Source organism: Typopeltis vanoorti, chromosome 23 (genome assembly GCF_054136105.1).
Source record: "Typopeltis vanoorti isolate ZY-2024b chromosome 23, IOZ_Tvanoo_1.0, whole genome shotgun sequence".
Classification (NCBI taxonomy): domain Eukaryota; kingdom Metazoa; phylum Arthropoda; class Arachnida; order Uropygi; family Thelyphonidae; genus Typopeltis; species Typopeltis vanoorti.
Window position 1 is genome coordinate 59,313,590 of NC_143571.1, and position 17,308 is coordinate 59,330,897.

Below are 17,308 nucleotides of genomic sequence, written 5' to 3' on the forward strand. Positions count from 1 at the left end.
AGTCTATACAGCATAGTTTCTGTGTGAGGGGACATGTGATTCATTAATTAGTGTGTTATTATCCCAGTTGTCTCTAATTGCACTATTTGTTGAGAAATATATTACATAGACTCCTCATACCTTATTCACTGGCATAATAAAAGTACTTGTTTTTATTGCCTCTGCAGTATAGTGGCTGTTAGGGAGGGCATGTTGTTTACCAGGGCAAGCGAGTTACTATCCCCTCACATGAACTTGTTTAAGCTTTTTTTCATGTGTGAAGTATATGAGAAACTTTTATTGGTAACAGAAAACTAGCTCGGATGACAGTAATATGATATGTATATAAAGTCAATATCAAAAGTCCCTGATTATGAACGCATGATAAAAAGGACAGGAAGCTTCCCTGGAGAGCATTCGAAGTAAATACAATTAACCACTGATTTCAAATGAAACATATGAATAAGCAATATTTACTAATATTCATTAAGTGCTGAAATACGCAGGAAGCAAAGTTTGTGAATTAACACTAATGTGTGAATTTTTCAATTAAAATATAAAAAATAACAAAGAAGAAATAATAAAAGTTAAATACGTTTCTTTTAAAATAAAAAAAAAATCTACTTAGTCTTAAAACATTTTAAATTTGTTTTCATTACTTCACGGTCCCCCCCTCAACAAAACCTACGACCCCCAAAGGGGACCACGGCCCACAGTTTGGGAAGCGCTGGTCTAAGGCACTTTGTACCGTATCAATCCACCTATATCTTGGTCTTTCTCTGGGTCGTTTTGCTGCCAACCTGGCAGAGAACACTTGTTTTGCTAATCTTTCTTCGCCCATTCTGTTTAAGTGACCATACCACCTGAGATTAGCTTTGCTAATGCATTCCTAGATGCTGACAATGTCAAGTTCTTTCCTAATATCCTCGTTTTTTAATATGATATTGCCATTGATGCCATCTGTTCATGCCTGTAATCTTTCTTAGGACTCTCATCTGCTGTCTCTAGTCTTTGGTCAACACTGGTTTGAACACTGGTTCTGGTTTGAACACTGTCTTGTATACAGCTAATTTAGTGTTCCGACTAATTTCTCCCATGTGAGATTTATTCAGTTGACTTCCCACCATACCAGCTTTGATGATTCTGTTGTCTATTTCTATATTTAATTTACCATCTTCACTGAAAATCGTGATTAAGTAGCTGAAATGTTTTACTTGTTCCACAGGTTCTCCATTCACAACACAGTTGACATTTTCAATGATTCTGCCTATTTTCATTATCTTTATCTTTTTATTGCTGACCTTCATACCATATCTATTGCAACACTTATTTAATTTATTCAGAGAATCTTGCAGACTTGTAGCGGATTTATTTAGAAGTATAGCATTATCTGCATAAAGCAAAGAGTTGACATTAACATCTCAATTTTGATATCATGTTTAATACCACTTTCCTTCATAATGTGATCCATATAGATAATGAATAACAGAGGGGATAATGTACATCCTTGTCTCACACCAGATTTAACATTAAACCGTCTTCCTCTACCTCCTTCAATTGTAACTGCTGACTTACAACTCAAATAAAGACTAAGTATTGCTTGATATAATGCCCCATTGACATCATATAACTGTAGCGTATTGAATAGCTTCTCTCTTGGCACCTTGTCATATGCCTTTTCCAAATCAACAAAACTTAAATACAGATCTTTGTTATATTCCCATGCTTTCTTGACTATTTGTCGTAAAGTGAAGATCTGATCCTGACAGCCTCTATTTGGCCTGAATCCAGCTTGTTCTTCACCAAGAATTTCTTCCACAATTCTTCTCAACTGTTTCTCAAGTATACTTGCATAGATCTTGCCAGGAACACTCAGTAGGAAAATACCTCTGTAATTCTCACATTCAGTTTTATTTCCCTTTTTATATATGGGTACTATGAGAGCTTTACTCCAATCATCGGGAATTCGTCCCTCTGTCCAGGCTATCTGAACTACGCAGTGCAGCCACTGTAAGACTCTTATACCACCATACTTCAGCATTTCTGGTCGAATATCATCTACTCCTGCTGCCTTTCCACATTTCAAGCCTTTGATGGCTTTTTCTACTTCAAGTATGAAGTAGAAAAAGTATGTATTCCTGCCTGCATGCCTGGTCAGTGTTTTTATCACTGTGCTGTCATCACTGCTTGTTTCATTTAGCAGTTTTTCAAAGTAATTACTCCATACTTCAAGGATATCTTTTTCTCACGTTTTCATGTCACCTTTATCATCTCTAACTCCTTTTACAGCACTCTTCCCTCCATTCCTAAGCTTCTTCAACAACCTCCAGAATATTTTGCCACCTTCTTGATATTTATTTTCTATATTCTTGCCAAAGTCCTCTCATGACTTTTGTTTAGCTAGTTTTACACAGCGTTTAGCTTTCTTACATTTGTCTCTGTATTCTCTAAGAGCACAATCTGACTTATTTGCCAGGAACTTTTGATATGCTTTCTTCTTTTCCTTCACTGACTCTTTAACTTCCTGTGTCCACCATGGAGTTCTAATTTTTCTATCCTTGCAGACAACTTCACCACATGCCTCTCTGGCTGAATCAGTCAAGGTTTTCTTCAAGGCTTGCCACTGAATCTCTAAAGTTTGGTTCCTGTTCTCAAACTCTTTCATTTTCTTTTCAATAATCTTTGTGTATTTTAGTCTACAGTTCACATCATAGAGCTGCTAAACTTTTATTCACTTTAAAACTTTCTTACATGTTATTCTTTTCAATATGAAATTCAATTCTATCCTGCTCAAGGCTAAATAGTCATCGCTTCCAATTTCAAATCCTCTGTACACTCTGGTTTCCCACATCAGGGAGAAAACATCACTATCAACAATAACATACTCAATGAGACTTTTCTTATTCCTTGTCTCTTCTCTCCATGTGAATTTGTGCACATTTGTATGTTGGAACATGGTGTTAGTAATAAACAGTCCATGTCCTGAGCAGAAATCCAACAGATATTTGCCATTATTATTAGCTTTGCTCTTTTCTCCAAATTTTCCCAAAATATTTCTGTATGTCTCACAATCATTTCCTACTCTGCTATTTAGATCCCCAACAAGGACCAACTTTTCCTTTTTCATTGTGTCAGTTGCTTTTTCTAAAGCCTCAAAAAATTCCTCCACTTCTACCTTAGTAGAACCTTCTGTGGGACTATAGGCACAAATAAGTCTCATTGTCCAATTCCGCATTCTGATATTGGCCCACATTACTCTAATTGAGAGTGCCTGCCATTCAAGAAGATTAGCCTCGTATTTTGTGTTGAATACTATGGCTACTCCTTCTTTTCCTTGATTGTTATTACCTGAATATAACATTTTGTATTTATTGCTCAGAAAGAGCTCACCGGTTTTTGTCTTTTTTGTTTCAGTCACCCCTATTATGTCGATCTGGTACTTATCTAATTCCTCATGCTTCTTATGTTGATAGTACTGATCTTTAATTTTGGTGATGTTGAGTTGGGGTGTGTTTTCAGATTTCAGACCAAAATAAAAAAATGATGGTAGAACATGAGACTGACTTTATAATGATTAAAAAAAATTCTGGAATAACATGTTACAAGCCAAAACATATCCTGTGGCTGATATTGAATCAGACCACAACCCTGGTGGTCATTAAAGCAGCAGTAAAATTAAAGAAATCAGTGAAACCTATACACATAGAAAAATATGATCTTGGCTCCCTTAAAAATCAAGAACAAGATAAATGTTTAAAGGAACTGGCACAATCCATTGCTGTTAACATTCCTGATTCCGCCAAGTATCCTTACCCTAAAGATGAGATTGAGGATAGATGGCAGAAATAAAAGAGTGCATAAAAAAGTCAGTAAAACAAACAATTCCCAAATTTGAGAAGATGAGTAAACCCTGGATGAATGACAAAATACTGAAAATGATGGAGGAAAGAAAGAAACACAAAAATCGTCCTGCTGAATACAAGAACTTAAACAAGGAGATCAGGAAAGAATGTAGGATTGCAAAAGAACTTTGGCTCAACAACAAATGCAAGGAAATTGAACATTTGGACAAAAAGCACAAAACCAGAGAACTTCATGAAAAAGTTAGGGTGCTAACTAGCAAATCTTGCAAAAGGGTAGGCTCTCATTGCATTGAAGATACCAGTGGAAACATCCTAATGTAGAAAGACAAAATAAGGGATAGATGGGTAGAGTATTCAAAGGAACTCTACAATCATGATAGAATAGATAAGCTGTTGCAAAAAGATTTGGAGAGGCCTACTGTTCTTACCCGGGAAGTAACAAATCCATTAGGAAATTGAAACCAGGAAAAGCTCCAGGAATGGATGGAATTAATGCAGAATATCTGAAGGCTATAATAAGATCACTGACTGTCGTGTGTAATAAAATATATGAAACTGGACACCTGCCAAAAGATTTTAAGCACTCGACATTCCTACAATACCTAAAAATCGAAGACAGTCAAATGTGAAGAGTACAAAATAATCAATCTGATCAGTAAGATAGCAAAAGTTATGTTATATATCATCCTAGAAAGAAAGAAAGAAATAAAACACAATCTGGTTTTCAGGAAAATAAAGTAACTAGAGAAGACTCTTCAACATTAGAACTATTATAGAAAGATATTTGGAGAAACAGAAAGAAGTCTACTTATGCTTTATTGACTATGCAAAGGCCTTTGACAATATACAACATGAACAATGATAAAAATGGATTGAAAGTGATAGTGGTGGGAGAATGTGCAGAAAGTGTAAGCAAAGTGAGGAGTTGAAGTATGTGTCAGGTTGTGAGATAGTTATGATTGAAGAAAGCCAGAATTGCCAGAATTCGAGTGAAAATAGTGGCTTGATAGGGAATTGCGATGTACAAGATGGCAATGAGAGCGGTGATCTAAGAAAGAGTGAAAGCAACCATACAGAGAGAGAAAATGGTTTAAATGATAAAAATAATGAGGAATTATTTGTAGGAAGTGAGATCGCTAGGTTGCGCGCAGTGATACAAAATGTGCAGCGGCAATTAGAGCACCTGCAAAACTCTTTCCAGAGTGATTCGGCTAACGTAAATAAACAGCGTAAGAATGAGAGAGTTTCTGAAATGAAGGAAAGAGTGTTGTATGGTGACTCGTTATTAAGAGGGGGGTGATAGATGGCAGTGTAACTAAATCGTACTTACTGGGTGTGAAATTTAAGGATGTAAGTGAGAGTATTAGAGTGCAAAAACAGAGGATGAAAGAATTAATAATTGTGGCGGGTACGAATGAATTGAAAGGTGATAAATTTTTTATGAGAGAGGACTTGAAAGTATTGTTAAAGGCAGCGAAAGAAAAGAGTGACAGAGTTAGAATGGTTAGTCTGTTGCTGCGGTATGACAGAGAGGAGTTTAGAAGGAGGACCATAATCGCAAATGACATTATGCGTAGGTTATGCAGACGGTGTGGTGTGGAATGAGTTTGAAGGGCGAAAGGGCTTATACAAGATGGATGGCCTGCATTTGAATGGACTTGGTGTGCGGAGACTGGAAAGAGTGTTGCTGAATGAAGTGAAAATGGATGTGCAAAACCAGGGAAACTAGAACTACCAAGGAGGGGGGGGGGATGGATATGCAGACATCAGTGAGACAGATGAGTGTAAGAATGTATATAATGTACCCGAGCCAGCACTAAGGACAAAAAATGGGAATGGGTCATTAAGAATAATGCATCAATATAGGGGTGGGACTAAGGTATCACTGCATTTCATGTATACTAATGCCAGGAGTATTAGGAACAAGAAGGAAGAATTTTTGGCCTTGATTGGCTCTTCCTGGCCACAGGTTATTGGCATTAGTGAAACATGGCTGACGGAAGATGATATAGTTAGTGGGATAGAATGTGTAGGTTATAGTGTGTTTAGGAGGGACAGAGAGAATAAAATGGGGGGAAGAGTGTTATTGATGATAGCTGATGAACTGCAGCCAAGGAGAATTGAAGTTGTATCGCAGGATAGTGAAAGGAGCTCATTCGAGGCTATTTGGTGTGAGATAGAGACTGGTAGAATAAAATATACAGTTGGGTGCTGCTATAGACCAGGTGATGGAATAGATGGTGGGGATAGTATGCATAGGGAAATTGATGAAATGAGTGGAAGGAGGGTAATTATTATGAGGGATTTCAACTATGGTAACATTGATTGGAAGGAGGAGAGGACACATGTGAGGAAGGAAAAGGATTTTATTCAATTATTAAGGGATAACTATCTGAGATAGCATGTAATTGAAAATACTAGGAGGGTGAGAGTGCTTGACCTGGTAATAGCATCTGAGAATTTGACTGTAATGAATATGACCATGTTGCCACCTATTGGTGAGCATGATCATAAGGTCTTGACCTGGGAGGTGGCTAAAGGTGTGGAATTTTCGATTAAGCCAGGGTATATGTGGAATTACCGTGCTGGCAAGTATGACAAGCTTAGGAGATTGCTTGGATCAGTGCCATGGCATGTACAACTGCAAGGGCTGGACGTCGATAGAGCATGGGAAGTTGTCAAGGAGCATTTACAGGAGGTTATGGCTGATTGTATACCTAGGGTCCGAATAGTAAACCAAGTAGGGATTAAATGGATGAATAACACCATTAAGCTTGAGCTGCAAAAAAAGAAACAACTGTGGAGGGAATTTAAAGAAAGGGGTGACCTGCAGGCACACGAACGGTATAAAGTGCAGGCCAGAAAGGTAACAAGTGTGGTAAAAAAAGCAAAAGCGGATTATGAAAGGAAACTAGCTTTGCAAGCAAAAGAAAATCCCAAACAGTTCTTTCAATATGCTGCAAGCAAGAAAAAAACTGTACACCAAGTATGGGTTAAATGGATGAATAACACCATTAAGCTTGAGATGCAAAAAAATAAACAACTGTGGAGGGAATTTAAAGAAAGGGGTGACCTGCAGGCACACGAACGGTATAAAGTGCAGGCCAGAAAAGTAACGAGTGTGGTAAAAAAATCCCAAACAGTTCTTTCAATATGCTGCAAGCAAGAAAAAAACTGTACACGGCAAAATGATTTTAAGGAATGACGATGGTAAGGAGGTCACTGAATCAGTTGATATAGTGGAGTTACTGAGTGCGCACTTTGCAAAAGCATATCATCCAGGTGGTGACATTGAAAAAATGAAGGAACCATTAGTTTATATGGGAATAGTGATGAATGAAGTAGAGGTGACTAGTCTATTACAGAACCTTAATGTGAACACATCTGTGGGATTGGATGGTATACCGGAACGGGTCATGCGTGAAGCGGCTAAGGAATTATCAGTGCCCTTGACCATGTTGTTTAATCTGAGTCTCAGGTCTGGTTTAGTCCCGAAGGTGTGGAAAGAGGGAAAAATAGTTTCACTGCGTAAAGGAGGATCCAAGACTACGGTTGCAAATTACCGACCGATCAGCATATCAGGAGTCGTTGTCAAGGTCTTGGAGAAAGTAGTCAAGGGAAAAATACAGGAATGGATTGATGAAAATGAGATACTGTACAGTGGACAGCATGGCTTTGTGAAGGGTAGATCATGCTTCAGTAACTTGCTCAAGTTTTATAACAAGGTGACGGCTGAACTGGATAAGGGAAATTTGTTTACAGTGATACTGCTGGACCTGGCAAAGGCGTTTGACAGGATACCACATGGAATACTAATCCATAAACTACAACATATGGGAATGGATATAGGGTTGGTGAGATGGATAGGTTGTTGGTTGATGGAGAGATATCAAAGAGTAGTTTATTCAGGAGTAGAGTCCAAAAGACGGCCTGTGACTAGTGGTGTGTTGCAGGGTTCTGTTCTTGGACCATTGCTGTTTAATTTGTTCATTAATGATATAGGGAAGGATCTAAGAGGAACAGTTCATTTGTTTGCTGATGATGCAAAGTTGGATAGGGCAATAGTGAATGCAGAAGATGTTAAAATCTTGCAGGATGATTTGGATAGATTGGAGTTCTGGGCTAAGGAGAATGGATGTCAATTTAATGTGACAAAATGTAAGGTTATGCATTTTGGGGTGAAAAGATTAGCAGCAGTATACCACATTGGTGGAACTGTACTCCAAGAGATTGATGAGGCCAGGGACTTGGGAGTGTTGGTGGATAGGGAGATGAAGTTTAGGGGGCACATTGCAAAAGTAACTAAATCAGCTTATCAACTCACTTGGTTGTTGAAAAATACCTTGATGAGCAGAGACAAACAAGTTATTGTACCTCTGTACCGAGCCTTGATAAGATCTCATCTCGACTACTGTGCCCAGATTTGGTCACCTCGGTTCCTTCTTGATGGGGAGGAGGTGGAGAGGATCCAGAGGCGAGTGACTAAGATGATAACAGGTCTATAGAATGAACCATATGAGAACAGGTTGAAGATTTGTGGGTTGCAGAAACTAGTTGATAGGCAGAGGAGGGCAGATATGATTGAGAAGACATTCAAATTACTGAAGGGTTTCTATAAGATTAATCCAGAAGATACTTTTGAGAATAATACTGGTAGTGGGAGGACTATGGGCCATACATGGAAGCTGGGCAAGAGTGGTTAGCAGGGGTGTTAGAGCTGGGTTCTTTACTTTTAGAGTGGTAAATGAGTGGAATAAGCTGCCAGTGTCTGTTGTGGGTGCTATGACGGTGAATGAGTTCAAGGCAAGGTATGATTGATACTGTGACAATGTAAACGCATAGTTGTGTGGACATGATGTTTAGGGCCTCCCTCGATGAGTCTAAGGACTCCTGGAGTCGCCCGAAATAATAATAATAATAATAACAACTAATCAAATGCATCAGAAAATTAGGAGTAGATGGTAATGATACCAGATTATTGATAACTCTATATTGGGAGCAAACTGCCTCAATAAAAATATCAGGAGAAACCTCGGAGGAAGTTTCCAGTAAAGAAGGGTGTCAGACAAGGCTGTGCTCTTTCTCCATCATCATCATCATCAAATTCCTGCCATGTACCCTCAAGGGGTGTACAGGATATGATAGTACTACATGAAAAAAATTACATCTTTATTAATTTCCTATCTACAATTTTCCTCCAAATCAGTCTGTTACTTGTCAAGACTCCAACATTATCAGATCTTATATTTCTATCGTCAAAGGCACTTTGTATCGTATCAATCCACCTATATCTTGGTCTTCCACTGGGTCGTTTTGCTGCCAACCTGGCAGAGAACACTTGTTTTGCTGTGTTCTTTCTCCAATATTGTTTAACCCCTATACTGAAATTATCTTCCAACAATTAGAAGAATTTAAAGGATGCAGAAATATAAACAACTTAAGATATGCAGACGATACTGAAAATAAAAAATATCTTCAAAACCTACTAAAAGAGATGCTGAAACCAAAACCATGCTGCTAACAAGGAAAAAAGGGAAAATACCCGATATAAATATTAAGAGGAAATACCTTAGATCAAGTAGAGAGTTATGTATGTTTGGATCAACTAATTACATAGAATGAGAAGTGTGATAAGGAAATATTAAGAATAGAAATCGCTAGGTCAATCTTCATTAGCATGAAAAACAATTCTGACCTCAAGGGAAATTCACACAAAAACAAGAATTAGGCTCTCCAAATGCTACATATGGTTATCACTGCTATATGGAGCAGAAACCTGGACAATATTAAAATATTGTGAAAATAAACTAAAAGCCTTTGAGATGTGGATCCTCAGAAGAATTCTTAGAGTTCCATGGACTGCCAAAAAACTAAATTAGAAATATTAGAGATGATTGGAGAAGATAGGACTCTGTTGAAAACCATTAAGAAAAGGAAAACCACCTACTTTGGTCATATATTAAGGCATGAATCCCTACAAAAAACATTTCTAGGAGAAATGATACAAGGAAAAAGAAGAAGAGGAAGACAAAGAACAGATTGGATGGGAAATATTAAGGACTGGACCTTTTTTGTCTTATGAAGAATGTAAAAGAAAAGCACAAAACCGTACTTGATGGAAGCTCATGGTAGTCAACCTCCTGGAAGGAGATGACATCTGACAAGGACAAGTTGCCCTGTCATATGGCCTTTTCTGGATCTACAAAAGTTAAGTACAGATCCTTGCCATATTCCTCTGATTTCTCAACTGTTTGTCATAAATTGAAAATCTGTTCTTGACAATCTCTGTCTGCTTTCGTTTGATTTTGGTATACATCTTTTCTTGTCAAAAAAGATAGCTGTAATAAGATTCTGTTTTTCTCCCATTCCTTATGCATAACTTATACATATTATACATAAATTATAATTAAGTAGCAAGGCTATTTTATTTCAGACTGGTTTTCTAAAACACAATGTTTAATTTAAAATTACCTGAATGGAAAGTTACTCCTTCATGGCTGTAGTTTCTCTTGGTGTATTAGAAGAAAACTTTCCTTTTTAGAAGAAGAAAGAAGAAAGCTTTCCTTTTTAGACTCATAGGGATCTCACTTATGAATATGTCTCTCATTTTCCCATAAGCCATCCATCCAAAGTGAATTCTTTGTTCAATTTCTTTTCTTTGGCACTCCTCAAAGGATAACAATTGGCCCAAATATACATATAAAGTAACTTGTTCTATTTCATGGTTTTCAACTTTGACAGTTCTATGGTTAATATATTTATTCATCATTATTTTTTTCTCTTTTTTTACTTTTTTCTCTATTTATTTTTAATTCAATTAAAGGATTAAAAATAAATAGCTTCATTTAGCTGATTTAGCCTTTTTTCCAGATCTTCAAGATTATCTGCTATTAGGACAACATCATCTGCAAATTTCAGATGATGCAGCCTTTCTCCATTTATGTTTATTCCTTTTGTTTTCCAGTCAAGGCTTCTAAAGACTTCTTCTAATGCAGCTGTAAATAGTTTTGGAGTATAGTATCACCTTGCCGGATGCCTTTTTGTACTGGAAACTTTTCTGTTTTTATATAATTTAATTACAGAAGTTGCATTATTGTAAATATGTTTTAGTGTTTCAATATATGGTTCTTCAATTTCCTGGATTTCAAGAGCTTTTAGTGTTGCAGATGTTTTAACTGAATCAAATGCTTTTTCGTAGTCTATATTAGGCGAGACATAAGGGTTTATTGTATTCAATTAATTTTTCAATGAGCTGTCTTAATGTGTAATTCTTTCTAAATCCAGCTTGTTCACAGGATTGCATTCCCTCTGGTTTAGATTTTATTCTATTATTTATAATTTTTGTGAAGACTTTATATATGGTGGGGAGTAGGCTTATAGGTCTATAGTTTTTAATTTCTTCCTTATTGACCTTTTTAAAAATTAATATTAGAAGTCAATTTTTTGGAATTTTTCTCTGTTTTAGACATTTATTAAAGAGTTTAGTTAGCTGTTTGATGACATGGCTTCCTCCCAGTTTTAAGAATTCTACCATACTTCCATCTTCTCCTGGGGCCTTTCCATTCTTCATTTCCTGCAGTGCCATTTCTACTTCACCTTGTAAGATCTCAGGGGCATCGTGTTCTTCTCACTCGAGTTATCCATAGATGATTCTTGGATGTCTCGGTTTTTATCTTCATAGAGTTCAGTATAAAATTCCTGAATTCTTTTGATTATTGCATCTCTATTTTTTATAAGTTCACCATTTTTTCCCCTTACAGCACTATTTCCTTTGTTGCAACTGATAATGTTCATCTTAGGACCTTCATTTTACTATTGTTTTCTATTGTTTCTTTAATTTTCCTAGTATTATATGATCTAATTTCATGTTTCACCCTTTTATATAGTTTTACAAATTTCAGCATATTCTATTTTATTGGTGTCATTCAAATCTCTTTTCATATCTCTTCTTTTCTTCATCAGATCTAAGGTTTCCTATCTTAATTTTTTGCTCTCTTTGGTGCCTTTTTACACTTCCTATTTCTAGTGCACAATTCAAGATAGATTTTGTTAAGATTTCATTAGCATCATCGATGGCAATAGCTGTGTTTAACTTTTTTAGTTCATTTTTGAGTGATTCTCTATAACACCTTTTATTGAAAGTATTGTTAAGGTAGCGAAAGAAAAGAGTGACAGAGTTAGGATAATGAGTCAGTTGCTGCGGTATGACAGAGAGAAGATTAGAAGGAGGGCCATAATCGCAAATGATTTTATGTGAAGGTTATGCAGACAGTGTGGTGTGGAATTCGTGGACGTGTGAAATGAGTTTGATGGGCGAAAGGATTTATACAAGATGGATGGCCTGCATTTGAATGGATTTGGTGTGCAGAGACTAGAAAAAGTGTTGCTGAATGAAGTGAAAATGGATGTGCAGAACCAGGTAAACTAAAACTACCAAGGAGGGGGGGGGAAGTGGATAAGCGGACATCAGTGAGACAGTTGAGTGTAAGAATTATATAATGTACCCGAGCCAGTACTAAGGACAAGAAATCAGAATGGGATAGTTAGAATAACGCATCAAGATAGGGGTGGGACAAAGGGACCTCTGCATTTCATGTATACTAATGCCAGGAGTATTAGGAACAAGAAGGAAGAATTTTTGGCCTTGGTTGGCTCTTCATGGCCACAGGTTATTGACATTAGTGAAACATGGCTGACGGAAGATGATATAGTTAGTGGGATAGAATATGTAGGTTATAGTGTGTTTAGGAGGGACAGAGAGAATAAAATGGGGGGAAGAGTGTTATTGATGATAGCTGATGAACTGCAGCCAAGGAGAATTGAAGTTGTATTGCAGGATAGTGAAAAGAGCTCATTTGAGGCTATTTGCTGTGAGATTGAGACTGTCAGAACAAAATATACAGTTGGGTGCTGCTATAGACCAAGTGATGGAATAGATGGTGGAGAGTATGCATAAACAATGAAATGAGTGGAAAGAGGGTAATTATTATCGGGGATTTCAACTATGGTAACATTGATTGGAAGAAGGAGAGGACACATGTGAGGAAGGAAATGGATTTTATTCAATTATTAAGGAATAACTATCTGAGACAGCATGTAATTGAAAATACTAGGGGTTTGAGAGTGCTTGACCTGTTAATAGCATCTGAGAATTTGACTGTAATGAATATGACCATGTTGCCACCTATTGGTGAGAGTGATCATAAGGTCTTGACCTGGGATGTGGCTAAAGGTGTGGAATTTTTTATTAAGATGGGATATATGTGGAATTACTGAGCTGGCAAGTATGACAAGCTTGGGAGATTGCTTGGTTCAGTGCCATGGCATGTAAAACTGCAAGGGCTGGATGTCGATAGAGCATGGGAAGTTGTCAAGGAGCATTTACAGGAGGTTATAGCTGATGGTATACCTAGGGTCAGAATAGTAAAACAAGTAGGGGTTAAATGGATGAATAACACCATTAAGCTTGAGCTGCAAAAAAATAAACAACTCTGGAAGGAATTTAAGGAGAAAGGTGACCAGTAGGCACATGAACGGTATAAAGCGCCGGCCAGAAAGGTAACGAGTGTGGTAAAAAAAGCAAAAGCGGATTATGAAAGGAAACTAATTATGCAACCTAAAGAGAATCCCAAACAATTCTTTCAATATGCTGCAAGCAAAAAAAAAACTGTACACAGCAAAATGATTTTAAGGAATGCCAATGGTAAGGAGGTTACTGAATCAGTTGATATAGTAGAATTACTGAGCGAGCAGCACTTTGCAAGAGTATATCATCCAAGTGGTGACATTGAAAGAATGAGGGAACCATTAGTTTATATGGGAATTGTGATGGCTGAAGTGGAGGTGAATAGTCTATTACAGAACCTTAATGTGAATACATCTGTGGGATTGGATGGTTTGAGAGTGCACGGCACAGGTTTTACATGAAGCGACTAAAGAATTATCAGTGCCCTTGACCATGTTGTTTAATCTGAGTCTCAGGTCTGGTTTAGTCCCGAAGGTGTGGAAAGAGGGGAAAATAGTTCCACTGCATAAAGGAGGATCCAAGACTACTGTTGCAAATTACTGACCGATCAGCATATCAGGAGTCGTTGTCAAGGTCTTGGAGAAGGTAGTCAAGGTAAAAATACAGGAATGGATTGATGAATGAGATACTATATGGGGAACAGCATGGCTTTGTGAAGGGTAGATCATGCCTCAGTAACTTGCCCAAGTTTTATAACACAGTGACAGCTGAACTGGATAAGGGTAATGGGTTTACAGTGATACTGCTGGACCTGACTAAGGCATTTGACAGGATACCACATGGAATTCTAATCCATAAACTGCAACATATGGGAATGGATATAGGGTTGGTGAGATGGATAGGTGGGTGGTTGATGGAGAGATATCAGAGAGTAGTTTATTCAGGAGTAGAGTCCAAAAGACAGCCTGTGACTAGTGGTGTGCTGCAGGGTTCTGTTCTTGGACCATTGCTGTTTAATTTGTTCATTAATGATATAGGGAAGGATCTAAGAGGAACAGTTCATTTGTTTGCTGATGATGCAAAGTTGGATAGGGCAATAGTGAATGCAGAAGATGTTAAAATCTTGCAGGATGATTTGGATAGATTGGAGTTCTGGGCTAAGGAGAATGGATGTCAGTTTAATGTGACAAAATGTAAGGTTATGCATTTTGGGGTGAAAAGATTAGCAGCAGTATACCACATTGGTGGAACTGTACTCCAAGAGATTGATGAGGCCAGGGACTTGGGAAATGTTGGTGGATAGGGAGATGAAGTTTAGGAGGCACATTACAAAAGTGGCTAAATCAGCTCATCAACTCACTTGATTGTTGAAAAATACTTTGAGGAGCAGAAACAAGCAAGTTATTGTTCCTCTGTACCGAGCCTTGATAAGACCTCATCTCAACTACTGTGCCCAGATTTGGTCACCTAGGTTTTCTTCTTGATGGGGAGGAGGTGGAGAAGATCCAGAAGCGAGTGACCAAGATGATAGCAGGTCTATGGAATGACCCTTATGAGAACAGGTTGAAGATTTGTGGGTTGCAGAAATTAGTTGATAGGCGGAAAAGAGGAGATATGATTGAGACATTCAAATTGCTAAAGAGTTTCTATAGGATTAATTCAGAGGATATTTTGAGATCAGGACTGGTGGTGAGAGAACTAGGGGACATCTATGGAAGCTGTGCAAGAGTGTGGTTAGCAAGGGTGTTAGAGCTGGGTTCTTTACTTTTAGAGTGGTAAATGAGTGGAATAAGTGACATATATGTGCTATGACAGTGAGTGGAACTCACTCACTGTCATAGCACCCACAACAGAATCTGGGAGCTATGACAGTGAGTGAGTTCAAGGCAAGGTATGATAGATACTGTGAGAATGTCGAATAGTGGTGTGGACATGATGTTTAGGGCCTCCCTCGATGAGTCTAAGGACTCCCTGGAGTCACCAGTAATAATAATAATAATTGTGGTAGAGGTTTTGTAGATTCACTAAATTGGACTTTTTTTCTTATGAGCTTATTCTGTTCCCATTTTTTGTTGATCCATATTTTTGCCCTTACTAGTCTGTGGTCACTTACTGTATTAAATCTACTAAGCACTTCAGTATTATTTATTGTATATCTTCTGTTGGAGAAGATGAAGTCTATTTCATTGTAAGTTTGTCCATTTTGGCTTCTCCAAATCCATTTTTGGTCTATAATAATGAAGCTGTTGATTTTCTTCTTGAAAAAGCTGTTCATAATAAAAAAGGTTATTTTCTTCTGCGAATTCAATAAGTCTTTCTCTTCTTTCATTCCTTTGTCCAAATCCAGATTTACCGATGGAGTTCAGATGGGCATCCTCTGCTTCCAATGTTGGAATGAAACTCACCCATTATAATTATGTAGAATTCTTTAGAATTATTTAATGTGGATTCTAATTCTAATCAAAGTGTTAATGGATGAAATATAGTTTTAGATTGAATCCTGAACACAATTAGCAACCTTTATATGAATTTATTATTTAAGAAACAAAAATTCTATTCCTTGATTTTAAATATCATCTGTTATATATATATATATTTTTTTTTTTTCTCTCTCTCTCTCTCTCTCTTTCTTAGATTTCAACTACCTCAATGAAGTGAGAGAACAGATTCCTATTTTCAGACAGCAGCGAAATGATCTATATCAACTCTTATGTCTTCAGAAACAGAATTTATAAACAAAATTTTTAATAGCTGAACCAAATTTTATTGATAATACAATAAATAGAAATAGAAGATTCCATCTTCCTGATAATTGATAATTATAGGTCTGTAATAATGAAGATAGGTCTATAATAATGAAGCTGTTGAAAATGCTGTGGTGGTTCTGAAACACTGATCTACACCAGAAGATGTGCAGGCATGTGATAGTTGTTATAAATATTGAGAGGTTTTCAATCATAATAATAGACTAAAGGAAAATCAGTTTTCTAAATATGTGTAAAAAATTGTTCAAGTTTTTGTTGTATAATAGTTATACATTTTGTACAGTTACTGTTTTAATCAAATTATAAGAAAAAATTAAAAAAAGAAATTAGAATGCAGAACAGAAGTAAAATTGCTATCATATTTAATTTTTTTTTAATACACTAAAGCTAAAATTTTTTATAGCAAGAATAAATATCAAAAAAAAGTATAAAAATATATTGATATTGAATAGGCTACTTTTAAGAGTTGAAGCTCAAACAATCAGTGCAGACTTCCAAGCTTATAAAAAATGCAGAGACTGAACTTATTTTTTTTATGACTCCTACTCACAAAATTCTATAATCTTATAGTACATTTATAACATGGATAAGCTAACAGTTAAATAATCTTGTCCCTCTGTTTTAGAGAATAAATATAGAACATTTTCAAACCACTTCAGACAGTCAAATATGAAGGTGGTAGTCTCACATCAGGTGAAGAATATTATTCCACATATAAAGACTTATTCATTCTTGCAGTGGGATTCAAATCCATAGCATTTTGAATGAAGAACAGATAGAACTCACTAAACTAAATTGAATGTGTTTTCTGATCAGTTTTGCATAAAAATCCCATCTCACCAAATAAATCCATATATATATATGTGTGTGTGTGTGTGTGTGTGTATGTGTGGATTTATATATATATATATATTGCTTTCTCTCTGCTGTGGGAATTTAACCAAGAACCCTTCCACCAAAAATAGAGATGCCTTTGCTGTTGAGGTTTTAAGTTTGTGCTCGCCACCATCATTCTTCCACTTTCTTAGCAGCTACTTAGTAACTAACATTGTCCAATCTGGATGTGCTATAGATTTTGCATCCTTTCATCTATAGGGTTGATTTAAAAAAAAAAAAAAAAACTACCTGTTAATGGACCATTCTGCTGCATCTAGGTATTTGGGCTTGAATACTGAATGAATGAATGAGGATAGTCTGATAATTGTAACTTAGCCAACTAACAAAAACAGCCTGCT

The 17,308-nt window shown here is 36.7% G+C and overlaps 1 protein-coding gene across 1 annotated transcript in view; it reads left to right on the forward strand.

Moving 5' to 3' along the window:
* The window catches only part of LOC150093889 (omega-amidase NIT2), a 102,482-nt gene extending 86,059 nt beyond the window's left edge, over window positions 1-16,423 (forward strand). Inside the window, exon 9 of the mRNA XM_090413172.1 lies at window positions 15,943-16,423. Coding sequence (XP_090269298.1) covers window positions 15,943-16,043 — 101 coding nt within the window. The 3' untranslated portion in view covers window positions 16,044-16,423. The remainder of the gene's footprint in view (window positions 1-15,942) is intronic.
* Window positions 16,424-17,308: the final 885 nt, after the last annotated feature.